Consider the following 27671-nt stretch of genomic DNA (forward strand, 5'->3'; position numbering starts at 1 on the left):
ACCTGCTTTGTGGACAGGGTACTGGAGTGCTCTCTCCCCTGGCCCTAATAATAAAGTGCTGTGCTGAAGGGGAAGAGAACAGCTTAAGTGCAATCAATAAAAGTGCTTGCAATTCATGTAGGAAACCATTCTTGGGTCAGCTTCATTCCAACTGGCTGTATTCTTTCAAGAAACAATGAAATCAGGAATCGCCAGGAGGGCCTGTGTCAGAAATATTCAGACTCCAAACACTGCATATTGGCCCCTCAACAGCCTTCCCTTTCCCCCTCCCGCAATACACCAGCCCCTTGCCTGCAGAGCTGGCAGAACCTCAGGCTTTAAGGAGTAAGAGGGAGGCACTGGAATACCTGCCTTCTTTCTAGTGCTTGCATAATTTCCAGACAGTTCTGAACAGAACACAGCTCATCTGGGCACTCATAGAACAGACTACAGCAAAAAGTAGACAGCCCAGACCGTAGCACTCCCAGTTTTTTCTCCGCTTGATTAAGGAAGCAACAGATGCCTGTATGCCTTGCAGAGCCCAGGTCCCCTTAGGGGCATGACAGCCCTTGCACGATAGAGCTTCCTGGGACAGACAAAGTGGGAGTAGTACTTGTAGGATTACAAAGCTGTGTCAAACTCCTCTGTCAGAGCCACTGCAGGCTCTTCTTTCTGCTCCTCATCTGCTTCATTCTCCTGGTGCTGCTTCATTTGTTCTTTCACTTCCTCCTCCAGATCAGGTGGCACCACAAATTGATCCTCTGGCTCCATCTGAGATGGAGCAGCAAAATAACCTGTCTTCTTCTTGGGTGCCTCTGTAGCTACTTCAATGAGGTTAAGGCTCTCCTCCAAGGGCACTATGGAGCCATTGGAAAGCTTCTTTCCATAGAGACAGCACGTGGAAGGAGATTTCTGCAGTTCACTCTTTTCCTTGACCCCTCCATGTGCAGCTATGCTGTTTATGCTGTTCTGTCTCTGAATGATGAGGACAAGTCCAGAGTCATCCTCTACCCCTGCAGCAGAGGAGCTGTACTCTAAAGCAAGAGGTTCAAACTCCAGACCCTTGCCTTTACAGCAGTGGATGTCCACCTCTACCTCCACTTTACTGCCATTTGACATCACACCTTCCACAGGCTGCTCATCGTCACTATCCAGGCCATTGTCAGACTGGTTACTGGAGAAGGTGGCACTGGAAGGTTGGCGCTGAAAGATGCTTGAGGGGAGCAGAGGATGTAGGCTGCAACGTCGCTCTTGTCGTGGTAGCAAACTGCCATCAAGACCAACAGCATTGTGTTCATCTGAAGCAGTAGAGCCCACCTCACTGCTAACCTCAGAAGCAGACAGTTCACTACCGAACTCTGAAGCGATTCCGCTGCTAGAGGAAGGCGTTGCTGTCTTGGCAGTGGTGGAACTAAATCCCCCAGGGCCTGGTAAAGAGAGACCATGCATCTCACAGGTGCAGTTGTCCTCACTGATGTTCAGATACACCACCACTGCACCTACATTGTCCTGGCAACCGTAGCTTTGGGCTAATGTGCAAAGTTTCTTTGCAGCAGCTAGAGGGTCATGTAGATGGCGCACAGCTGAGACAGCCTCCGTGTAAGAAAGGTGTTCCCACAGTGCCTTGTTCCCTAGAAGCAGCAGCTCATCTTGTACAGTCAGTGGAATGGAACTGACATGTGGCTTGGGCAGGATCCAAGGGTGCAAGTATGTGCAGCCTAGCATCCGAGTACAGCAAGTCACGCCATTTACCTTATTGTCCTGCAGACAAGAGAAACAAAGCAGTACAATTAGATCTGGTATTAAATCATTTGGAAAGCACTCTCAACCTGCCCGTGAACTACTTTGGAGCCTTGAGAAATGCCAGTACACAGGTAACATCAGCTACAGTATAGGAGAAAGGGATCCAGGTCCAGGATTCAGTCTAAGTGCTACAGAGTGTAACAGAACACATGGACAGGTTATCCCTGTCAGAATCCCTTCCAGCAGAGAGCCTCTAACCTTTTTAAAGACTCGCAGTGCATAAAGCCAATACAGATGGCACTGATTTCTCAGTTCTTCACCGACTACGTATTTTCCAGTTCTTTTGAACTTCCCTCTTCCTAGTTTTTAGAAAGTTAACCTTTAAAATGGTTCCTGGAGAATCCTCCAATGTTTTTGCATAAAAAACACTGAACACCTCAGCTTTTTTTTTTTGTGTAAAACTTCCACCTGTAGCTACCTGATATCCACTTTCATATGGCTCAACAGGCACTAATCCCATAGATGGTCCACCAAGAACAAGAAAGTATGAACAACAGATCACAGATACGTAAAAAACTAATGAAAAGAGAAACAATTTGACCACAGATACATTAAATGTGACCATGAGCTGGTGTCAACAGAAGAGAAAGGGAAAGTGCCCTATAAGTAACCTTTAGGCTCAGTAAGGACTATCAATATATAATTAACAAGATAGTAATGAGATTGCAGCTACTCCTTCTCAAACCTAGAATCTTCTAGCTCCATCATACACATGTTCAGCAAAGATGAAATAGAGTAACTAATTAGAAACTATAATGATAAATAGTTTTGTAAACAGCTATGCATAAATAACAATGCTTTTACTTTATGCTTGCTTTACAGAAGACTGTCAAACACTTAATTCTGTGCAGAATTAAAACAGAGACGTTCACGTGAATTTTGACTGTGTGCTTACTGTCTATGCACACCAGGCACAAAATCACTCTCTAATGGGAATAACACCTTCAGTGAGTAAAACACGGAAGACATCCAAAGAAAGATACGTGAGTCATGGTTTTCATGACATAGGATAGATCAGATACTTTGAGTTTTGAGAGAAGATGATTTCTCAGGCCCCGTTCTGTTCCTCAGTGGATCTTCTCCACACTTACTTATGTCATGAACAGTATTACGTACCAACCTCCACATCCCCATTTATTTCCAGATATGTTTTCTTTTTTCTCCCCCCTCATCCATGGCATTCTGTACCTGTAATTTTCAGGCTATGATGGGTATTTAAGGAACATGCAATTCTGAACAGCTAATGAGCAAGAGAAACAGAGCATGAAGCAATGGATAAGTCGTCTGAAGGCCTTCACACCACCCTCTTTCCTGCAGTGTTATGCAGACAGTGAAGCTCAGAATGGCAAGTACTTGAAACAAGCTTTTACTAGAGGGTGGAAATTGAAGTGAGGGGGCTCCAAACCAACCTCTGTTATAATTGCTTTTTGCTCCTTGATTCTCTTGGCCTCTTCAGTACACTGCTCAAGACTGAAGACTTTGGAGAGGAGCAGCGGTTTTCCACTTCGGCACAGAACAGCTTGGCATGTTCCCACATTGGCCACAGTCAGAGAAAAGGTGCTCGCTGGATCAGCCGTATCATGATGAATATAGCAAAGGACAGCAGAGGAACCCAGCTTCTGCCCAGCCATGCCCAGCTTCCTGTTGAAGGAGAAGATATAGGAAGGCTCCAGACTTCACTACAGGTATTTCGGAGGGCTGCCTCACCCCACCTAGCACATTATCTGATGCACCTATACAGGTCCAAACCAGGACCAGCTTGCTCACAGTCATACCTGTGAGAGACCAAGAAGGTGTTGGACATGAACAGTGTGTCTGACTGCTGAACCTCCTCCAGGAGCACATCAGCCATAGTGCACTGCAGCAGGCGTGGCAGCTCCTCGTTCTTGTCACCATCAAACATGCCATACACAGCCTCCATTCCTTCTGCAAAGCTCCCCAGTGCCAGGGACGACACACACAGCCTGTTAGAAAAGCATACAGGCAAAATTAGTCTGCCTCAGAGGACTGTATGGTCTCCAAAACCACAGCCACCAGTATCTTGCCACGAGTACTGTTCTCACAAAGCAACAAAGCCACTGCCTTGACATCCACCACCCCACAACACGTTCAGCTGTTGTTTATTACTGGAACGCCTGAATTCTCTTTGATCACACTAAGAGAAAAACGGATGTAGTATGCATGCAATAGCAAAAGCATCTGCTAGAGTGGAAAGCCTTGCCCAAGGGTCCTAAGATAGGCATGACAAATGAGGGTAAGCAACGCTGACACTAAGCAAGAAATACAGAGAGATTAGAATGGATGAGCTACTCAGCAAAACATGTCTGCTTGGATGCTTAGCAATGCACTTCACCTAGCACCTCAGAGACAAAGTGTCAGGGTTCAGCAGACCATGATACTCACTTATTTCTTTGCCCTGCCATCTCAGCTACTCCATGACTCCAAAAAGTAGAAGTGAGAGCTGAGTCTGCTGTGAGGGAGGGCTTAGCATCAATCTTCAGTGTGGTAATGTGACTATGGAGAGAGAAGAAAAAAAATTAATTCTTCTCTCCTAGACGCCATGGTGAACAGCTTGTTCCAAAGGGCCATGTCCACTCCAGAATTTTGGACAGCAGCAAAGAGAGGAATTTAAAGTCTTGGCATTCTGAAGATGTCAGAATAAACACGCCAGACACAGCTGGGAGAACTTCCATTTGAGAAGTTTTTTGCCCTGATGATTTGAACCCAGCCCTTTCCCTTACTACAGGATAGAAAGCTTCAGCTGCCTGAGGCAGGGCACACTAAAATTACACAATGTTGTGTAATATACATTGCTATCCCATTTCCTCTCCTGGAAGACTTCCCCTTTCCCATACCTGTCACTACTGGCTTTGCAACTCCATGACTCTCACCTGAAGATATCCAGTGTCTTGTGTTCTAGCACCAGGTTTGCATTTCCAGTCAGGTCTAGCTCTTGCAAAGTAGCTGGCAGTGCCTCAGGGATTAGGATTTCATTTAATTCATTGCAACTCAAGTCCACAATCTGAAGTAGAAAAAAAAAAAAAGCATGATGGCAAAGAACATATTCTCTGTTTTTTCATGTGATCAGTTACCAAGTATTCCAGTGCTCTGTGCTAACATCAGATGATCCCACTACCAATTGTATCCCACAAACAGCTCATGAAAATGATGACGACCTATGAGCCAAGGTCACAGGCAGTGACGATGAACGAGAATTGAGCCATCTTCAGTCAGTTAAAAAAGGCAACAGATCTTGTACGTGTTTTTTGTGCCCTCTTCATGAGCTGACTGCACAAAACATTGAGATCTTCAGTTGCTCTTTTAGCAGTTACTTTTAATTCTCCTACCCAAGCTTCCTCCTGATATCTCATTACCTTTTAGGTAAGAATACCTGTATATGAGGTAAATGCAGGATCTCTGGAAAGATGCTGATGTCATTAGAGTGTGCAATAAGCGTATGAAGTAGCTTGCAGTTTGCCACGGTTGTGGGAATTGTTTTCAGTTTGTTGCCACTCAGATTCAGCTCTTCCAAGTGTTCTAGCTTACTGAGTTTGCTGAAAGGGAACAATAGAATATTGTGTCTTAGAGGCCAGAATTTATCACTTTCTGGACCTGCAGATACAGCATCCACAGAGACATTTCTAATTTCTAATTCATTGGTATGAGACCAAAAGTCATGTGCTTACCTTGCAGGGAAAGCCTGAAGGTTGTTGTTTGCCAGATGCAGGATCCGTAGGTTCGGGTGTCCCACCAAGACAGGGATGCATTGATCTGTGAGGTTGTTATTGGTCAAGTAAAGCAGCTGCAGCATGCTCAGACTCTCCTCCCCTGTACATGCAGAGGGCAAGGACTCCAGGCTATTTGCAGATGCATTCAGGCACCTGAGACTAACCACAGCAAATACAAAACAAAACAAAACAAAACAAAAAAAACCACTTCATCTAAACCACTCCACTAACAGCAGGAAAAGTAGCTATACAGCTATAAAATTGCCTATGCAGATGGAGAAAGAGCAGTAGGCAGGCAGGTCAGACAACAGCGTAACATCCGTAATCAAGTTAAGATTTCTGAGTCCACAAATGACCATTAGCTACATGTCACTGCAGATGCAGTTTTACAGTAAACACTGGGTGCTGTAAAATAGATGGAGGAAGTGGGTAATAAAGGTGGAAGAAGACTACACAAACTTTTACTCTGAGTCTTTTAAGAAGGGTTGACTCAAGTCTGAATAGACCAACAGCACGGGTCTCTGTTGCTGTTTTTCTGAGACCTGTTATATTTCTGCAGTAACATCTGAAAATCTGTACAGCTTTTCTTTGCTCCCAAATTAATAAATTTGTTCTAAAGACAAAACTTGCCAAGCAGTAATGTGACCTTAGAAGCAGTTGCAACTGAAGTTAATACCATGGCTGGCTGTTAGGTTAGGCACATATCTATTTTCCTGTAATTAAATATTAACATGGACTGATTCTCTCACACCAACTGGGTGATTTCTCATAGGACCTGAGTTACCTCATCATAATCTTTCATGCAAATGCCAATAAAGCCCACAGCACCTCACAAGGAAAGTCACGCAAATATCTCTACTAGCCTTCACAGCTTCAAAGGCTAACACAGAATACCCATGATACTGTCACTCACTTCAGAGCCTTTATAAAGAGCATCTCGGGGAGTTTAGTCAACAGGTTGTGTTGAAGGTCCAGCACCTCCATTGGAATGTGCTCTAGAAGAGGTGGAAGGCTCTGAAGATTATTGTGCCCCACTGTCAGTTTCCGAAGGCTCAAGCTGCTGAGGATCCTAGAAAGAGAGGGTATGCTAGTTCAGCTTGGTTCAGTCTTCTTCCCCATCCGCAGAATGGGAAAAGGGAATGTTTAATCACATATTTGACTGTACAGCAGAGAAAAATTGAAGTACGCCAATCCATAAAATACAAACAATGACAAAGCAGAAAAATGTGGTAAGATGCTTCAGTCACTCTATGCTCAGAAGTGTATCTGCACTTCCCTTTGTGCTACTGCAGATAGACTCGAGTCTGTGTGCGCACATACCCAGCATTCTTTCAGATAGACAAAGAAGAGATGAAAGCCACAAAGTATAGGTTTAAATGCCTCTTTAAACTTGTAGGCAGAAAGAAGCGCTTCCCCTGTGCCAGCTTAGATTCAGAACTTTAATACACTACTTAGCACTTCTGTAATATTTCTGATGCTGTTACATTTTTCAGAATTGTAGTGCTTATTGAAAAGGCCTCGATCCCCATTAACTAATAACTGATGTTTTCAGAAGGGGCACTCTGAACACAATTGGATGCAGCCTAGAACTACCCTGCCTTTTTCAGGGAGGTGATAACTTGGAATTACAACCTGATAGTCCTGTACAGAACAGCTTTGAAGCATTAAATGCCAAAGCTGCATTAGTGCACTGCTCCACATAGGTCAATGAATTCAGCTGCTTTCTGATTTCATAGAATGGTTTGGGTTGGAAGAGACCTCTGAAGCTCACCTAGTCAAATTACAACGCAGCTAACTACATTGGGCAAAAAGCTATTCAAATGTAAATACACCAATTCCCACACTCAAGCTGACTCATCCAGATCTGGCTTCTCCGTTCACACTGATTGACACCACTTTGGTGCAGTTCTATTTTCAGATGATTAAAAGACAACTTTATGGTGATCTATAACCTGTTGTGCAAGGCTTTTTTTATGCTTTAATCTGCTGGATAACCCTGATAGCTCAAAGTCCATGTTAGTGAAGTTGTAACTTGAAACAAGATATACCTACAGTGTTGATGGCAGACACACAGGGAAGAAATCCCCAGTGGACACAGTAAATTCCAGCACTTGAAAATCTCTAAAAATATTTGAATTTTTAAAAATATGTATTTTGAGTCTGATTTCCACATATTCGTTATGTGTACCACACTTCAAATGTGATCTTTTTTATACAACACGGGAAGGAGCAGCACCTATTAGCGCAGGTCCAAAGGAGGGCCATAGAATCATAGAATCACTTCCACAGGTTGGAAAAGACCTTAAAGATCATAGAGTCCAAACGCAACTAACCAGACTACCCTAACTTGAACAACCCTCCTCTAAATCATGTCACTGAGCACCACATCCAAATGGTTTTTGAACACATTCATGGATGGTGACTCAACCACCTTCCTGGGCAGCCTATTCTAGTGCCTTCAACCAATTCCAACCCTTTATGTAGAGAAGTGTTTCCTAATATCTGACTTAAACTTACCCTGGTGCAACTTAAGGCCATTTCCCCCATCCTGTTACCTGTCACCAGTGAGAAGAGACCCTCACTGTAAGCACCTTTCAGGTATTGGAAGAGAGCAGCAAGGTCGCCCCTCAGCCTCCTTTTCCACAGATTAAACAGCCCCAGTTCCTTCAGTCTCTCCTCATAGAGCATATTCTTCAAGCCCTTCACAAACCTTGCTGCCCTTCGTTGGACCTGCTCCAGCACCTCAATGTCCTTTTTGTACTGAGGTGCCCAGAACCGAACACTGTACTCAAGGTGAGGCCTCATCAATGCTGAGTACAGGTCAGGATTACTTCTCTAGTCCTGCTCACCACACCATTCCTGACACAAGCCAGGATGCCATTGGCCTTCTTGGCCACCTGGGCACATGGCTGGCTCATACTCAGCCAACTGTCCATCAGTACACCAAGGTCCCTTTCCATCAGGCAGCCTTCCAGCCGCTTCTCCCCAAGCCTGTAGGGCTGCCTGAGGGGTTGTTGTGAGGACCCAACACTTGATCCTATCAAAATCACCAGGGACTGGCGCATTCTCCTATGAAGGCAGGCTGAGAGAGTTGGGGTTGTTCAGTATGCAGAAGAGAAGGCTCCAGGGAGACCTTACACAGGCCTTCCAGTATTTACAGGAGCCAACAGAAAAGATGGGGAAAGACTCCATCAGGGATTGTAGCGACAGGACAAGTGGTAACTGTTAAACTAAAAGAGGGTAGTTTTAGGTTACATACTAGGAAGAAATTCTTCACTACAAGAGCGGTGAGACTGGAACAGGCTGTCCAGATATGTGAATTCAGTATTCCTGGAAGTGCTCAAGGTGAGGCTGGATAGAGCTTTGGCCAACCTGATCTAGTGGGCGATGTCTCCTACCATGTCACGGAAGTGTGGTAGCACTGGATTATCTCTAAGGTTCCATCTAATCCAAACCATTCCACGGTTCTATCATCCATCAGTAAAGGTAAATTTATACGTTCTCTTGTCTTTGATGCACGTAGTCTTGTCTCTTACAACCACTAGAGCGTCATTGCTAAGAACATTTCCTATGCCTGCTGCTTTAACTACTTCAACCGTTTGCATTTCTTCGCTGTAATCTAGCATCGCATTCACATTTCAACATAGCTGACAAAGACACTCTCATTCATTACAACCACACTCTACTAAACACGTGTTCAGCCAAGAACATCTGGGCTTTGGTTCTCCCCACAATATCCCTTGTACCTCGAAGAAGTCACTATAAATACAAAACAATAAAATAAACAAAATACTACAAAATCATATTCGTTCTTGGCTCCCAGTTACTACTTTGCTGCAGAAGCTGAAATGGGAGCAGGCAGAAAGGAGTTGGCTTATGATGTTTGTGAAAGCTGCCTTTGCTATAAACTACATAGTATCTCTGGGATATCTTCTTATTTAACTAGTGAAAACTCTGGAGTGATATAAGGTATGTTAGGGCTTCATCTGTAAGTTGAGCTTCACAGATGCTACTGTAACACAAAGTTAATTCATAGCAGTGTGTTTTACTTCAGGTGCAAACTTCTGGCAAAGGATAGAACTATTTGGTCTTTGTTAATCAAAATTTGCAAGTCAGTTCTTTCAACACATGAATGCAAAGTACTTTGGAAACTTCACAGAAAAGTTAAGTAGATTCTCTATCTGCACAACAAGGAATAAAGAGGAATAGCACTGCTTCTCTTTTTCCACTCAGCTCCCCATAAAAGGATGTTCAGATATGTACAATAAAATAGTCTGCTGACCTTGATGGGAGCTCCACAAGGAGGTTGTAGCTCATATCCAAAATTTCCAGTTTCTTTGCTTCACAGGCCCAATCTGGAACACACTGCAGCTGATTGCTGAGAAGAGCAAGGGGAAAAAGCTAGATACCAACACCTGATAAGGCATATGCCCTGTCTGAACAGTGCACTGCACTGCTGACAGCTAAATGAAAAATAATAGGCAAAAAATGCACCACAGTATCTGAGCTACTCACACGGCATTTATCTCTTGACTAGCTGCATAATGCAATATGATTGGTAGGAATTACTGTTGCAAGGCTCTGATGATCATACTTTTGTTTTCTTTCAAGCACCAATATAGCAGAATCAGCCACCTTATGCTACCCAGCTAACATGCTTCAAATCCAAACTGAGGTGGCAGGTGATCAGATTCCCTATTTTACTGGTCTGACAATCCTGTTACTATAGGGCAGACATAGGAAATGAAGACAGCAGTCATGATCACCAGCACACAGTCTAAATATTTGCCCTGCACATTCTCACCATTCAGCCTAGTAAGTTCTTGCAGGTTCAGTGGTCCTTATTTGGTCTGTCTTGCTGATTATAGCCTACAGCTGAAGGACAGCCAATCACCTAGATAGGTGAAAACAGTTCAGAGGAGCTTCTGATCTGCAACAATTTCATCATTCTTCAGTACTGGGCTTTCCAGTTCTACTATGAAGATGAAATGCCTTTTCTCAATTGCTCTCAACTCTTTCAAAAGCATAACAGTTCCAGGAAATGTCTGCAGAAAATACCAAAATTGTTCAGATATTTGCTTTATATTCTGTGGTGTATAGTCACTTACTGGGCAAGTTCTAGACATGTCAGTTGACCAGGAACCGGATAAACACTGACAGATGTGAGACCTGATGAAATAAAGCAAATAAATATTACTGCAGAGCTCAGAAGGAAAACAGCAAAGCAGCACACAGACTAGCTAGTAAGTGACACTGATAGTCTTTACTCTGCAGACACAATGTTTCTACTCATCTTTTCTAAGACAGAGTTCAAACTTCATACATCTATCATGTATCAGCACAGCTTCTCGCTGTCCAGCTCTGTCTGCCACACAAACACCAGAATAAAGGAGAACAGTACTCCTGTGTGTGGAGTCCCAAACAATTCTCACTGGAAGGCAAATACCTTGGTTGGCAACTCAGCACTATACTCTCTTGCTGTTACACAGCCTGTGTGCATATATCCATAATACGATCCCTATGAGTAGACCTCAGAAGCCCCATCACCTATGCTCTCAGTAATATCAGTAAACATTAGCGTTTTTTGTGAGAGGAGATGTTGTTTCCTTTGTTCCCAGGGCTTGAAGGAAGAAGGCATATGTAGAACATAAGGACACGTACAGTTGTTGTTGGCATACAGAGCCCGAAGGGAGAAGCCACTCAGTGTCAACTCTTTCAGCTTATTCCGCTCGCAGTGCAGCTGCTCCAGGCTACCCAATGAGCTCACATCCAGATATGTCAGTTGATTGTCTCGCAAATCCATGTAAATCACAGAATTGTTCCCCTCCAGAGTGTCAGCTGCTGCTCTCTTCAGGTTGTTCAGCCTAAACACTCAGAAATGAGAGGTAGAGTCAGAAATCAGAACACTGAACACCGTACATGAGTAAGAAAAGAGAAAGGAAGAGCTCCAGCACAGGCTTTCTTCCAAGTACAGCGAGGTGTATGAGCAGCAACGATGGATTTCAGTCTCTAAGCATGAAAAAAAACAGTTCCTGTCCGCATGGCTAGGTGAAGCAGTTCTACTCACTTCCCAGTGTTCAAGAAATTCTGAAGACCACAGTCTATAAATTTCGAGTCAGATCAACGGATGCTTTCTTAACACTGAGAACATGCAAATGCAGAGAATAGATAATACACTGCCTTGTTACAGACAAAAAATTCTTTGTCCCTTTCTGAGAACTCTGCAACTGGCAACCTGGAGGATCTGGAACATACCTCTAGAGAGGAAAAAAAGCAACAGAAGGCTAAGAGAGATCAAAGAGCTACTGAGCTCACAATAACAATATTAAAAGAGGAACTCAGAGTACTAAGTGACATTCTCAAATTCCCACAACAGGGAATTGGAAACTAGGTGATCTTCATGGTCTCTTCCAACCAAAACAATTCTATCATTCAGTAGTTTCGTGCACTGCTTAGCTGACCTTGTTTCTCTAAACAAATCCTGCACATCCTCAGAAATAGAACTCCCTTGAAGTAAAAAGAATCACTAAGTGGGAAAAAAAACCAACATGGGAAAATGTACTATAATACACACAGTTCTCTACTGTAAATAGAAAGTGACGTTCCGTTTCTTTTGTGTACGTGTACCTACACACACTCACTCCTAAATAGATACACATGTACACACACACACCCCTACATGGATACAGATGCACACACACACGTTTACTCTTACCTCAGGTCCACGCTTTTGATGTGACTCATGCGGTTCAGCACTGTAAGGTCCAGGTTCTCTAGCAAGTTCCCTGCCATGGCTATTTTGTCTAAAACTGTGAGCTTCTCACAAATCGCTGGCAGCTCACAGAAGTTATTGAAGGAAAGTCCAAGACAGCTGAGCTGCTGTAGACTTCCAAGCTCTTCTGGTAAGGACGTGAGGAAATTCCCATCAAGCCAGAAGCTTTGGAGACTACAGAAGTGAAAGCCAAAACAAAAACCAACCAATCAACAAAAAAACAACAACAAAAAAGAAAAAATACACTAAGTAACTCAGTGAAGAATAGTGACTGTCACATTTCATGTTTTCAGTGAGTGGTGTGTGGTTATTTTTTAATGGTACCTAACAGTTAACTTTATTATTGTATACATAAAGTTACTGGAGTGCTTTTATCATTGATATTTTATAGTCACGGAACTGTGTGTACACAGTGGCAAATAATTCCTAAATTATAAAGGAGGCAAACTTCTGATTGTGCCAAAATTCAAAAGTTATTTTAAGCAAAATACAAATCTCCACTTGCTTTGTAAACAAAGGATATTTACATAATCATTTGTTTTCTACAAATTAAGAAGAACCCATTTAGCATGCTGTAACAGAACAGGCCTACATGATTGCCCATCCCACAGTAACAACAGAAACATTAAGTCATGGACATCTTCATCACACCACCACTGCAGTTTAATATCACTATTACAGCACTCATTTACAGCAACTGCACCTACAGCACAGCTAAATCACAACTCCTACCACCCTAAAGCTATGTTAACACATTTCTTATACACATTTCCAGCCATTTAGAGAGGAGTATTTTCCAGGGTAGCAAAATTGTTTTGAAATTTGCATAGCTTTTGAGACTCCAATCTCTAAAGTGCAATCCTTTTCTTATGACCATGTTCTAACAAAGAACTTTCTCAAGAGTGATAGAAAAGCACTCTGAGAATATGATGCGTCCCTATAAAGGATGAGGACTCAAGAGATGTGATGCACATCAAGAAATCATAAGTCACCCCACAACAAAGACAAACCCACAAAGAACTAACCCCACAGAGAGCAGAAAAAGCTTCAACGGAAATATATTCATAGGCTTAGAAGCCTTCAAGTCTATTCTAGTTTGGCAAGGTAGCACCTATGATTCAAGACACAGTAACTAATGTGTCTTCCTAGGCCACTCCACACAGGCAAAATCCATTAGCCATTGTTACAAATCTGGCTTACCCCAGCTATTTTAAAATACTAATAGAATAGACAGGAAGTCACAAGTGATGACTTGCTATATACCAGTGACTTTTCAAATGACAACCATGTAAACATCTTAACTTTGAAAGAAAAACAAACTTTTCTGTACCTCTTGGGTCTCAGCCTTCCACCCAAGTCAAAACTAGCACTCAGTCTCTGGAACTAACAGGTTGATGAGCACTTAAACTTCTGTAATTGGCCCCTTTACATCAGCTGTGCTACACCAAAACACCAAGGTTTATAACCACAGGAAAAAAAAGAAAAGAAAAAAGCACTCACTTCAGCAGCTTGCCAATCTGGGTTGGCAAGTGATGAAGTCCATTACAGGACATGTTGAGTTCGGTCAGAGTAGAGATCTCACACAGCGATACAGGAAATTCCCCCAGTCTGTTATGAGACAGATTCAAGCTCTTCAACTGAGAAAACCTAGAGGCAAGAATTTCAGTTAATTATCAAATATCCATAGTCTCAAAGCAAACAATCACAAAGGCTTTTGAAGCCTTTGTACACAATGATATGGTCAGCTGAATCGTTACGGCAGTTTTTACACAAATACTATTTTAAGCCACTGATATTTCATATCTCAGTGGTAATGCTGAGAGTGATCAAATACCACGCTTTTACTGCAGAAACAGACAAGAACCTTTAAACCTGATCCCTGACGGACTCTCTCTGAGTGACTATGATTAACTAAAAGAAAGCTCTCAGTTCAAAAAATTTACCTTCCAATAATTATTTGGAGTAACACTCTAAATTTTGAAGTTGCATAATAATACATTAACTGGAATGACTCTAAGAATGGATTAAAAGAGAGGAATACCCATTTAAGGGAAGTACAACAGAAGGCCTGGCAGACCTGTGAAATGGAATGGCAAAGAAGTGCCGACTCCGCACTGAGCAGCCTCAGGATCAGCACCCAGAGGTCCTTGAAAGGATTTCCACACTGAAGTGCCACATGCTTGGCAGACATACCATGAGCACAGCTGTGTGCAAGTACTGGGGCGGCTCTCACAATCACTACAGTCCCACACTTGTGCTTAACAAGGTGTTGCCCTCCTGTAACTGCCAGGTCCAAATTCATGAAAGAAACTGAGCACAGGCTGGGGCAATATGCAAGAAATTCCCCTCAAAGAGATCCTCCCTCTTTCTAAGGAAAACAAAAGCAGTTTTCCTTGAGTAACAACCTTGCCATCCCAAACATAATCCATCAAAAAAGAATTCGTTTAGGAAATTTATAATGTACTCTTCCAAGACAACTGCAAATCTACCACATTGTTGAAAGAGAAACACATACCTCGTTCATAATGTACTTTTTGCTGAGGCAAGGTTGGAGCTAAATGACCTTTAAGGATCCTTCCATTTTCACTTTTTATTTTGAAGTGTTTTCATATAATTAAATAAAACAAGTTTAATTCACCTTCCTTCTTGTGCTGGGGGCTCCAGAACTGGACGCAATGCTCCAGGTGGGGTCTCATAAGAACTGAGCAGAGGGGTGGAATCACCTCCCTCAACCTGCTGGTCACACTTCTCTTGATGCAACCCAGGATATGGTTGGCCTTCTGGGCTGCAGGCACACACTGCCAGCTCACGTTGAGTCTCTCATCAAACAACACTCTCAAATCCTTCTCCTCAGAGCTGCCCTCCAGCCATTCTCTGCCCAACCTGTATCTCTGCTTGAAAGTGCCCCAACCCAGATGCAGGACCTTGCACTTGGCCCTGTTGGACTCCACGAGGTCGGCGTGGGCCCACCTCTCAAGCCCATCCAGGTCCCTCTGGATGGCATCCCTTCCCTCTGGCAGGTCAGCTGCATCATTCAGCTTGGTATCATCTGCAAACTTGCTGAGGGTGCACTCAATCCCACTGTCCATTTCGGCTACAAAGATATTAACACCAGGCCCAGCACCGATCCCTGAGGAATGCCACTCATCACTGGTCTGCTCTTGGACATTGAGCCACTGGCCACAGTGTGATCATCCAGATAATAAACATACTCAATACGTTCTCGTTAAATCACAGTTTCCTTAGATGATTTCGAACCTGATCTTCAATTACAGCAGGCAGATATTCCTTCTCCCAGTTCTTACCTTTGCTACCTTTCATACAAATTGGTTCCATCTTAAGAGATCTAGAGCAGTTCTCAGGTTTTGGAATCAGCAAATACTGGAACTGCTTTCTCAGGAATTCAATGATAGCTTTTTACATGGTACCTGTTCCTAAAATTAAGCAGCTCTTTTTTCTGAGATAAGCAGACTGGTGAGAAATTGCCCTTAAGAGGTAAGGCATTAAATGCAACATCTTAGCCAGGTTTTAGAATTCATCCTCCCGCAGTGATATCAAAGCAAACGCAAAGGGGGGCATAAAATTTTCAAAGCTTCCTACTTCTCCTTTTCACCAACATTCTTCACCAGTAAGAGACAGAGGAATGGATTGCTAACCTCTCATTCAAGCTGTATACATGAGTTATTTAGGTGGTAAGAATCCTGAAATCGTGTTCACTGGTTCCTTTTTTTTTTTTTTTTTTTCCCCCCCCTACAGCAGCATAAGAATCAATAATTTCATTTACTGCAGTCATGTTTTCCTTTTATTATGGCTCCTCAGTTCTGGTTTGCGCTCTCGCAGAGCATACTGAGATAACAACAAAGAGATACTGAAACACAGCAACAAAGTCACAATGGGATCTAGCCTCTTTTACAACAGCCCAAACAGGAGCCAGTCTGGGGACAGAAATAGTCCATATATTGCTTTTGTTTGTTTGTAGATTTCAGCTCTATCACCTGACAAGAGTCAATGCCAGGGAGAACTGGGTTTCTAACATACAAAATCTATTGTTGACTTACATGCAAGGTCAAGCCCCTTTGCTGATCCTGTGAACTAACAATGCTACATTTTATAAAAAAAGTTCTAGCTCTGTTTTTAACATCATCCAATGTACTTGGAGAAATAGAAAACAAAAGCGAGAATTATTTTCAACAGCTTTTCCAGTAACAATGCATTACAATATATTGAGTATACTTAAGCAAGCTCAGAATTAAAACAAAATTGGACTCTTCTTGGTTCTCAAAGAAATTGCAAAGAATTCCCATAAACAAGCAACTTTTTTCTTACTCATGGATACTTCTTCCTACTCTGTAGGAAGAAAAATGAAATATCCTAGTAACAGGCATTTAGAGATTCAAAATAATATTTTAAAAATTAAAAAAAAAAAAAAAAAAAAAAAAAATCAGACCTGCAGCTCTGCCAAGTTTCTCCAAATATATTTCCCCTAAAGCACAACGGGATCCAAGCAGCACCATTTGACAGTATTACTACAGGCTTCCTAATGGTTTTAGAAATTCATTCAGCGACTCCCTTAAATCTTTTTTAAAATGGGCAGTATATAGACGTCAACAAACTAATCTTCCTCTGAATTGAGTTTCTCCAGAATTCATTTAAAGCCAATTTAGTAATACTCTTTCACTTACACAATTACAATACACTTCCATGCCATTACACGTTGCCCACTCTCTTAAGAGTCTATTTCAAGTTGCCAAACAAAAACTGGAGCATCGCAGGCCCTCTGCCAATTCCAAATGCACTTTAACAATCAGAACTGAAGTTGGATCTTACAGATCTTCCACAAACTCTTACCAGCAACAGCAGCATTATGCTTTTCCTCACCTTTATTTTGTATCCCTAAATGCTCTCTATTTATCAAGCAGTTTATTAGTTTTTCATTTCTTACCAGTAGAAATAGAATACCACTCCACAAGGCTCACCTCAGGCAAAACTTAGCATAAATAATTTGTAAAAAGAAATTCACAAATACTGTAAATTGCTGGAAGCTTATACCTGCCTGCACTGCTCAGTCTTGCTTCCTAGTTCCCTCATTTGTTAGAGTTCGCTTAAGATCAATCTTTTACCGTCCCACAACAACAGGCAGTACACTCCCTTCTCTTCAGCCCTGGATGCTCGCATCCAGAACTCGAAAAGTAAATAAATAAATAAAAATTCTTTGCGTACCTGCAAAGAGAGCCAAGACTGCCTGCTCCGCTTGATCTCATAAAATTGTGTCGTAGGTTGAGGTAGGTGATGTCTTGACTGTAGAAGAGATGCTCAGGTACTTCCTCCAGACTGTAGCATGAAAGATCAACCATGTTAAGTCGCATAGACACAACCTGAAAGGAAGGAGCAAGAGTTGCAGCTGTGCAACAATTCTTATATGGAAGTTCAATGGAAAACCAAAGACTGTACGCAGTAAATAATCCACGAAATGGAAGAATCCCCATATACCCTCCAAACATAGGTAGAGTTCAAGCAGGAAACCAAGTCCAGGGAGTTTGAGTTTATGGCACTTGCTACTCCATGACAAGACAACTAAAAAACTGTATCTGTGGATAAGGAAACCGCTGAGAAAGCAGTCTGACTGCCTTCCAAAGATGTAAACAGCAAAATGAAGCAGCTGACATTGCGGTTCTGCTCTTTATGGTCTACAGAACCTTTCTTTGGCCTACCTATTACTCTGACTTTCTTTTGTTTGCTTGTTCAGGGTATAATATCAGAAATATTAAAAATGAAAAAAGCTTCACATGGTTTTGCAACATTTCACAGTCTCTGCAAACATCAGGTCTCCTTTAATTAAATACACTGTCTCAAGGTCTTACTTGTTTCATTTAAGAGTTTACGACCAACTTCAACTTGTACCATATTTCATGGTATATCTTTGAGGTCAAAGAGTAGTTCAGTGTTGAGCTATCACCAGCTAATTGTACTTTAATCTGGAATAAGGAAGCAGCTCTGAACAAACTACACTTACCTCGCTGACCTACGATCTCTTGCTTTACTTAACTCAACCCTATCAAGGTAGCCCCAAGTAAGTCTAGGCCACAGGTAATACGGGTGTGGTAGTAGAAGCAATTAACAGATCTCTATGGCTGCAGAGCCAGCCAGTCCCTGGGGTTTGTTCTAATGAGCTGTGATTAACTACCCTCACTAGGTGCAGCAGGGGTGAAAAGAACGCAGAACTGCTACTCAACACTGCTGTACAGCCAGAGCCCCAGGAGAAAGCTCAAAGAAAGCTTCTGTAATCTCAAGCATATGAGAACTGAAGAAAGCTGGAAAGCATCCCAGGTACTTTCTCCAGCATCACAGTTTAAACCTCTGCCTGCAGACCCGGCCTGTACAACAGATCCCTTCATTCCCTTGGTACCCACCACCCCAACTGCTGCAGTCCCCAGTGCCTCACCGTGGATGCCTGTCGGTGCCACCGCTGGCACTCTGCCAGTGTTTCGAAGGAGACGTGGTATGTTTGGGCTTGTGCTCCAACAGATGTGAAAGCAAGTGTGTACTGCCGACGTTTCATTTCTTCAACCTGCAACGGGAGGAATGAAAACAAAAGAGTCTACCTAAATTCCAGCAATTACAATGGATCCGAAATCTAGCCTGAAATATTACAACCAGTAACGCTATATTTCAAACAAAACTCTGATATAAGGTTATTTGAGACAAATGCAATGTAGTAAAACCTTCTTAACATCTTTCTGCTGAAGTAGATCCTTTAAGTAATCATCTCCAGGATGCCTAGTCACGCTGGCTAACACTGTGAAAACAGAAGCAAGTGCCTCTGCAAGCATTTTATTAGCCTTAAGACTACCTAGTAGTAGGAAAGGATCATGCAATTCTCCCTGCACCTGCTGATACAGCCTGGATGAACCCTGTGTGGATAATACCCATCACTGTAACCCCCTTCTTCCTTTCTACGTTACAGGAAGCTTTAAAAAAAAGTCTTACCTTCCCTCCAACAAGAGGCAAGATATGCATCTTCCCTGCGTGGCTATCTTTAACAGAGGACACAATGAGACAGGTACCACAGAGAATTACTAAGCGTTCTGCCCATTTGTGCAACTGAGTCTTCCCTTTGCGTACATTATAGATTCCAGAGAGCAGGATGCGATCTAACTGTTCCATCTGGCAAGGCTTTTCTGAAGAAAAAAAGGAACATGAGTGCTTACTCTCCATTTATTCCTTATTTTCAGGTACAAGCACAAATAGCAGCACAGCTGTAACACGCAATAGCAGTTACTGCAAGCAATACATTAAGACAAAACATATAGTAGCACATAAAACAAAAATCTCATGCAGAAAACAAGAGATGTACCTGGGGCAGAAGTGTCTGACAAGCAACCACTGTATGACTTTCACTAAAGTGTTACCACAGTTGCCATGTAGAGCATTTTTAATTTTCAAGTAATTACAGACTGTGGCAAACCTACGCACTTGCTGAGCGTCTGTCCTTTGGATGCGGTAGAAAAGCAATTACAAACTTACTGTTATCTTCAGGGAGGCTGTGTGAAATGCTTTATCTAGACTGTACTGCAGTATGTTTCTCATCTCGTTTGGACTTCTAAGACATTTGTCATAACATTAAGCAGAGCAATTGCATGTTCTCCATCGAGCTGTCTTCTCTCCAAGCCACAAAAATGGTCAAGAGAACTACAAAACTGCTTTTCCTATGATTCTGAAAACTCTTTATTTCAAGAAATGCTTTCTGATATTATGTGTATGATTTAGCCATCTATGAAGCCAATGACTTGTGCTTCACCTGAGCTCCATCAGATATTTAAAACTGTGGGTACAGCAACAGCATACGTGCACACAAATTCTTACCGCTGTAAAAGCGAATCATACAGCTGAGGTCAGAGTTTGCTGCCTCCTCCTGCATTCTGACAGGGTCATCAAAACCCAACCCAGCCAAGTAGTCATACACCATCTGAAGGGGCTTTTCGGTGGGTTCCAGCCTCCTAGCAAAACACACAAGAAAACAGTTTTACAACTTGAAAAAGATTAAACATGGCTCATTGCAACTGAAGCGCAAGGGATACTAACACACTGCTCTCAAAAAGGTCTGGCAAACACACACCCCTGGGTCTTTATGCTTGTTAAGCATCAGTTAAAAACTGCAACATCTGAAGAACTTTATTGCAGAAGGGAAATGGAGAGGAAAAAACTTAAGCCATGAAATCCATGGTTTCCTTTTTGTGACTTGAAAAATATCAAGAGGAAACAATGACAAGAAACAGTATCAGAAATACTGCACAAAAATCAGACTCCCAATAATTTAAAAGAAACCCCTATTTTTAGTGACCTAAATATTTAGGAAAACTCTACTTAAATTTCTAAACAAACAAACAAAAGTTTCCTGATGTTCAAAAATTTCTGCTTTTGAGTTTGTGCCCACTGCCTCTTTTTCTGCCAGCCCAAACACAAGTTGCTCTCAGCCTTTTTCAGGACCTCTCTTGGGGATCCAGAGGCGTACTTAGAGAGCCAAGCAGTTCTGTAAATATTTAACTGAGGCCTAAGTTATCACAACTTTTTTTTTTTCTCCCCAGAAACAGCAGTGAACACAACATAAAACATTAAAAAGAGCTTTCCAATGTGTTACTGTAAATGAAAAATCTGTGTATCTGTTACCTACAACAGCCAAGCCATTAGAAACTGGAATAAATAACAGATTGCACCAAACAGTGCAGACTTCCAATACAGCAAACCCCGATGTATTGTATAGCCTTCAGAACAGAATTCAAGAGAAATATGAGAGACATGCCTGGATCTTCAAACACCTGGCCTGAGTCTCCTGTGACTACATGCAAACATTAATACTTCTGCTACTAAAGCCTTGTGCTTGACAGAAAATGGCTTTTCCAGCATGTGACCTGTGGCCAAGCAGCCACAAATCCTTGAGTATCACTAACAAAAAAAACCCAAACAAATAACCAAAAACATTTCAAATAATCTGAAGCTAGCTGTTACACTAAAACAAAACAAAAAAACATCACTAAAAAAAAATATATTCAAACACTACATTTTGGTTGCTGAATGAATTGATGTGTTTAGTAGCGTGCACTGAATAATGTAATTCTTGCACATCAAAATTCAGAAGGAACCTTAACTCGTTAAAGGGTAAGTGCTTTTCAATAAGCACAGTAATACCATACAGTCACAGAATGGTTTCGTTTGGAAGAGACTTTTAAAGATCATTTAGTCTCAACCCCCTGCTGTTGGCAGGGACATCTCCCGCTAGATCAGGCTGCTCACAGCCCCATCCAGGCTGGCTTTGAGGGCTTCCAAGAAGAGGGCAACCGCAACCTCTCTGTGCAACCTGTTCCTGTGTCTCACCACCCTCATGGTCAAGAATTTCTTTCCAGCACCTAGTCTAAATCTATCCTCTTCCAGTTTAAAACTATCTCCCCTCATCCTGTTGCAACCTGTCCTGATAAAAAGTTCCTCCTCAGCTTTCCTGTAGGCCCTTCAGGTACTGGAAGGCTGCTATAAGGTCACCTCAGAGCCTTCTCTTCTCCTGTGGTTGGCCTTTGGCCTTCTGGGCTGCAGGCACACACTGCCAGCTCACGTTGAGTCTCTCATCAAACAACACTCTCAAATCCTTCTCCTCAGAGCTGCCCTCCAGCCATTCTCTGCCCAACCTGTATCTCTGCTTGAAAGTGCCCCAACCCAGATGCAGGACCTTGCACTTGGCCCTGTTGGACTCCACGAGGTCGGCGTGGGCCCACCTCTCAAGCCCATCCAGGTCCCTCTGGATGGCATCCCTTCCCTCTGGCAGGTCAGCTGCATCATTCAGCTTGGTATCATCTGCAAACTTGCTGAGGGTGCACTCAATCCCACTGTCCATTTCGGCTACAAAGATATTAACACCAGGCCCAGCACCGATCCCTGAGGAATGCCACTCATCACTGGTCTGCTCTTGGACATTGAGCCACTGGCCACAGTGTGATCATCCAGATAATAAACATACTCAATACGTTCTCATTAAATCACAGTTCTGCAGTACTGAAAACTGTATAGTACAGTAGTATGGTTTACCTTCTTGAAGCAGCAGAATACTCTATCGTGACACACTTATCCCTTTCTCAAGATAAGATTTAACTCTATTTTTATCCTTTGCATCTTTAAGACCAGGAAGAATTAGTGCTGCAGTGCTGCTGCAGAACTTTAAATGTTAATTTGAAAAAACTAGTATTTTCATTCTTGTCCACTCAAATCAAACTGCAGTGCTCCCTGAAACACCCTTATTTTTGGTTCTCAGTTTACGTGAAAAAATAATGACCAGGTACAAAAAGATCATTTGTAGTAGTATCTATTCAAGCCTAATCCCTGGACTAACATTCTCTTTCCATAAAAACCTAACTACCTGAAAACAAATCACAAGAGTGTGCTGCATTACTGCACCACCTAGCTTTGGTTGCTGGTGGCTGGAAGGGCAAGAGCCTCCCAAAAAATTACGCCTTCAGAATTCTTCAAGTTGACTGCAGAAATGCAGATGCTGTTCCAGTTTTGTTACCTGGCAGAAGTATGTGAGGTCACAGCAGAACCTACAGTTCAGCAGCAGCGCGTCCCTGGGCTGCAATGCCTCGCTCCTCAGGAGACAAAGTGCAGCTCAGTGACATATCCAAGCAAAGGCCTGGTGGGAAGGCTGACGCCTCCCTGCCCACCACAGAGGCTCTCTGGTACCAGGCACAGGAGGGGTGCGCCCAAGGAAACAGCGCTGCACAGCCCAGATCTCTCCTGATCACACTCACACGTCCCAAGGGCTTTGTCAATAAAGCAATGAGCAGAAGGGCTTGTTGCCTTCTGATAGTATTCACATCAGGATGCAGAGCGCTTGATCGTGTGCCCCTGGGGACACTCTGGAGTTGTCACTGGAAAGACTGCCTGTCCAAGTTCTTATCAAGGGCAGTGTGATTTACCAATAAAATCTAAAAGTAGTCTGAAAGCAGGAAACGGAAAACCAAAACCTGTGTATGGAACAAAGGGCCATAATGGCAATTTCTATAACAAATTTCTCTGCTAGCATAATCAGAGCTGACAGGTGTAGATGGAGTTTGATGTAGAGAATTACACTTTCCCTTTGAGAAAACACAGTGCACTGTGGAAACCTCAGCTGGCATGTGATCACATTAGAAATGTACAAAATTTACCTTGTACGAAGTGCAATAAATGCTGAGTACTAACACACACAGAGAAAACCACAGCAGGCAAAGCAGCTGCTACCTGGCACAAACAGCCCATGGCATCCACACCAGTATCACACAGTAGGTACTGCCACCTCCACTAAATCAGAGAAGCTGCTCCACTAAGTGAAGGGTGCAAGGATTAACAGAAAGAGAAGCACACAAAAAATCAGCAAGTTTCACAGACTGCTGCAGCTCTTCTTCCTGAGCAACAATCACATTTCCATATCTTCTTAGTTCAAAGTTTTGTTGTCAGGTGTGAGCATCCTAAAGAAAGTAATGAAATTATTTTTATTTAATCTTCTCCTCTGCAATAAAGTACAGTTTCTAAAAAGAAAGAGATGTTCAGAAAGAAAAGCTCTAGCTGGATTACTTAAAGATTCTCAAGGCAATGCTGCACAGGGAAAAGAATGTTCTGACAGAAACTGATTCCCAGTATACGTACTTCAAAGAGAAATGCAGAAATATCACAGGAATCCAACAGTATTGAAAGTTAAAAGGCTTTCTATTATTCTTCTACCTACCGACCAGTTCGTCCAGTCTTCTGAGTCAGGTACCAAATCAACTTTTGCCATGTTCAGGTTTAGAAAGAAAATCACCCACTAGTATTTAGAAGGGAATTCAGTTTTTTGAGAGACAAACATATCAAGTGTAAGATACAATCAGATGCTTCACTGAGTAATTTGTAGTCACAGACTCACTATTAAAGCAGTCAGTAAACTTTTTTTCAAGGAAATTATTATCTCAAGAGGGCATGGGGATATCTTGAGCGTTCTGTCACCTTCCTGGGGAAACGGAAGCAGATACTACTTGTGATTGCCTCCTACTCCTAACAGAGATGGATACCAAAGCAATACCAATAGGAATTTTTTTCATGGACAGACATCAGAACAGGCTGCGTGGGGAGGTGGAGGAGATGCCATCCCCGCAGGTATCTAAGAAACTTGCAGATACTGTGCTTAGGAATGTGGTATAACAGTGGATTTGCAGTGTTAGGTGGATGATTGGACCTGATGATCTTAAAGGCCTTTTCTAGCCTAGATGATTCTACTGAGAACACCCTCACTGGTGATTCATGAATTTATTCTGTGGCAAAGACAACCCAAGAATTACAAAGGCAACAGATGCACAGCAATCAAGAGCTCTCCATAAAATTCAATAGAAGACTTGATTAAGAGTCTAACATAGCAGGAGACGAGTTTAAGGAGCAAATCACAGAATTGCAAAGATTGGAAGAGACCTCAAGATTTCATCGAGTCCAAACCCCCATTAAAGCAGGTAAAGTAAATGTTCGCAACACAATATTCACTTCCAGGACCTGGGCTGCAGGACAAATCTGCTATCTTTGCAAAGACTGCCACAAATGAAAGACAGGCTCTTCTCATAGTGCGAGAAGAGAAATTCAGAATTCAAACACAGAAGTCACTTCAAAAACTAAAACTAAAAAAAAAAAAAAAAAAAAAAAAAAAAAAAAAAAAAAAATCAAAGCTCCCCTGTCTGAACACACCTACAAAACTTACCTGGTCCTCTTCTTTTTTTTTTTTTTTTTTTTTTTTGATGTCTGCAGTAAACGTAAAGACTTGTTCTTTTGTCTAAACATTAGAAAATCTGTTCTCTGTTATAGTAGCAACAAGCCAGTTGTCTTATAAATACTTCAAGCAACAAGTGGAGATATTAGGCTGCCTTCATAAACAAGTGTTAACCTATTCTCCTTTTTTTTTTTTTTTTTTTTTTTTAAATAATAAATCTATCGTAGTTCCTATAATCCAGGTCAGGGAAAGCAAAAAGTTCTGGATAACTTCTTTCAACTGTCATTTTTAACCACGTCACAGAATCACAAAATGGTTGGATTAGGGTAAGGAAACTACCTTAAAGATCACCCAGTTCCAACCCCCCCCCCCTGCTATGGCTGGGACATCTTCCCAGACCAGGTTGCCCAGGGCCCCATCCATGGCCTCAAGCACCTCCAGGGATGTGGTAGCATCCACAGCTTCTCTGGGTAGCATAGGCCAAGGCTTCACCAACCTCTGAGTAAAGAATTCCTTCCTGATATCTAAAGCTACCTCCTAACAATTTGAAGCCATTACCCTGTGTCCTCCCAGTACTCTCCCTGTCCCTTCCCAGTTCTCTTGTAGGCCCCCTTTCCCGATCCTACTCTTCATACCTCTTTCCCGTTAGTGCTCCTGTCTTCAACCCAATTAAACCTACACTATGTCCTTCTAAACTTGAGATGCATACAATTTAATACTTACATTTCACTAACAAGAAACTATTGCTGCTGTTCAGCTCATAATGTTTCAGTTGCTTAGGCTTCTGAAGAAAGACCGCAGTGATGCCCTTTTCCCTAGCAACTGGAGCCACAACTTCATAATCAAACTTGAAATCCAGAAGCATCGCTACACAGACTTAATGGGTGCTTGTAAAGCTAGAGGAGTCCATAATATACTCAGCATAAAATCCATGCACCTTAAACTCTGATCTGAGGTCTGTTTTCAGCCTTAATTGACTGCAGACATAACACATGTGATACAACACCCACACCCTATGCTTATCTTTATTTACCTCAGAAACTCACAAAAAAAAATTACCAATACAAAAATACTGTGAAATAACTGTTGAACTACTACTGACTCAGAGAAAACTGCTTACAGCTCCACAATTGTTTAGATTTTCTTAAGATTATAACATCCCTAAAACAGAATACAATGAAGAAGCATATGAAGAATAACCTTTACTTACAAAACAAGGCTGTATTTCTGGTTGGAGCAGCCACAAAACCCTCCCAGCTATGCCTTGACTAAGTACAAAAGGCTCAGAACTACTTCATTTTCATGCATTAGGTGGCTGGAAGCTGCATCCAGCTGGCACCTCCTGCCTCTATCTGCTCTGCACACCAACGCGAGTAGGTATGCAGAAGAGTGCTACACGACTAAAGCAAACCCAGCTCCACGCAAACCTCAGCCCTCACCTGACCAGGTCTCCATGAAGCTGCACGAAGAGGTTTTTCCTCTCTTCCCCATCACAGATCTCAGACGCTGGGGTATCCACCGTACAGAGGACCAAGCGCAGGTCAGATAAAGCAGCAGCAGAATCTCCTCCATAAACGTACACGCAGCCTCGTCCAACATCCTCTCTCAGCCAGTCCCTCTCACGGGAACCGAACCGGCTCCTGTTCGGACAGCTCCTGCTTCCGTTGCGCTTCGCGTTTCTCTGCAAAACGGCCAAAACCGGAGCGTCAGCGGCAGTCTCGGCAGCGGCGCCCGCAGTCGGGCTGTGCGAAGGCCCCAGGAGCGGCGGGGCACGGGGGAGCGGAGCGGGGCACGGCGAGACCGCCGCTCCGCGCCACCGGGCGCCTCCTCGGGGCCATTCGCGACGAACGAGTCGGAGCCACCGCGCCCGGGGGGCACGGAGCCGGCACGGAAGGGTCCCAGCCAAGGTCGAGGCGGGCACTGCCCAGACGCGGCGCGCAGTTACTGCCGCGGTCGCCCCCCGCGCCGAGCCGCCGGGAAGGGCCGGCGCGGAGACGCGGCGCAGAACGGCCCCGCTCGGCCCAGGCGCCCTCCTCACCTTCAGCACCCGGACGACGCCGCGAGGCCCGGCCCGCCCGCCCCGCGCTCCGACCGCCGCCGCCTCATCCTCCTCGGCTTCCGGCGCCTCCTTGGGCCCCGGACCGGCTTCCCCCATGGCCGGCCGGACCGCGAAACATCCGGCAGCGGCGGCTGCCGCCCCAGCTCCGCGCGCGCCCCGCCCCGGAAGCGCGGGAACTTCCGTCGGCAGCGGCGCCGCAGCGGCAGCGCGAAGTCGCGGCATTAAACCGAGGAGCTCCGCGAGCGGTTCGGCGAGTCGGTCCTGACGGCAGCACGGCCTGCGGGCACGAGGCCGCCAGAACCTTTACCGACCTGCTGTCATCCGTGCAGCGCTTACGAGGAAGGCGGCCGTGTAAATTGGGATCACTTACCCTTCGAAGAAGGAAAACAGCTCTGTACTCCGAAGCCACCCGTCCCAGAACTGCTTTCTCTTGCTTCTGCAGCGTCTCACCAGGAGCCGCCCGAGGCTGCAGCTGCACACGGCGGCTCTGAGCAGCGCTTCGTCCCGCTGGGCGTAGCGCCACCGCGCCGCTTCGCGAGTGCCTGAGACAGCAACCGTCGACGGCAGCCTCGGTCACCT

General features: G+C 43.5%; 1 protein-coding gene across 1 annotated transcript; it reads right to left on the reverse strand.

Moving 5' to 3' along the window:
- Window positions 1-600: 600 nt before the first annotated feature.
- PHLPP2 (PH domain and leucine rich repeat protein phosphatase 2) lies at window positions 601-27188 on the reverse strand (the record flags this gene model as incomplete). Its single annotated transcript, XM_079541389.1, has 19 exons — window positions 601-1740; window positions 3192-3423; window positions 3558-3746; window positions 4186-4296; window positions 4674-4804; window positions 5174-5336; window positions 5469-5669; window positions 6424-6579; window positions 9793-9888; window positions 10619-10679; window positions 11172-11374; window positions 12226-12456; window positions 13783-13929; window positions 17503-17657; window positions 18725-18850; window positions 19270-19460; window positions 20146-20279; window positions 26473-26714; window positions 27072-27188. The coding sequence occupies 19 exons, from the start codon at window positions 27186-27188 to the stop codon at window positions 601-603; spliced, it is 4026 nt and encodes a 1341-aa protein (XP_079397515.1).
- Between the last annotated feature and the right edge of the window lie 483 nt (window positions 27189-27671).

The sequence above is a fragment of the Tetrao urogallus genome (genome assembly GCF_951394365.1).
Source record: "Tetrao urogallus genome assembly, chromosome: 12".
NCBI lineage: Eukaryota > Metazoa > Chordata > Aves > Galliformes > Phasianidae > Tetrao > Tetrao urogallus.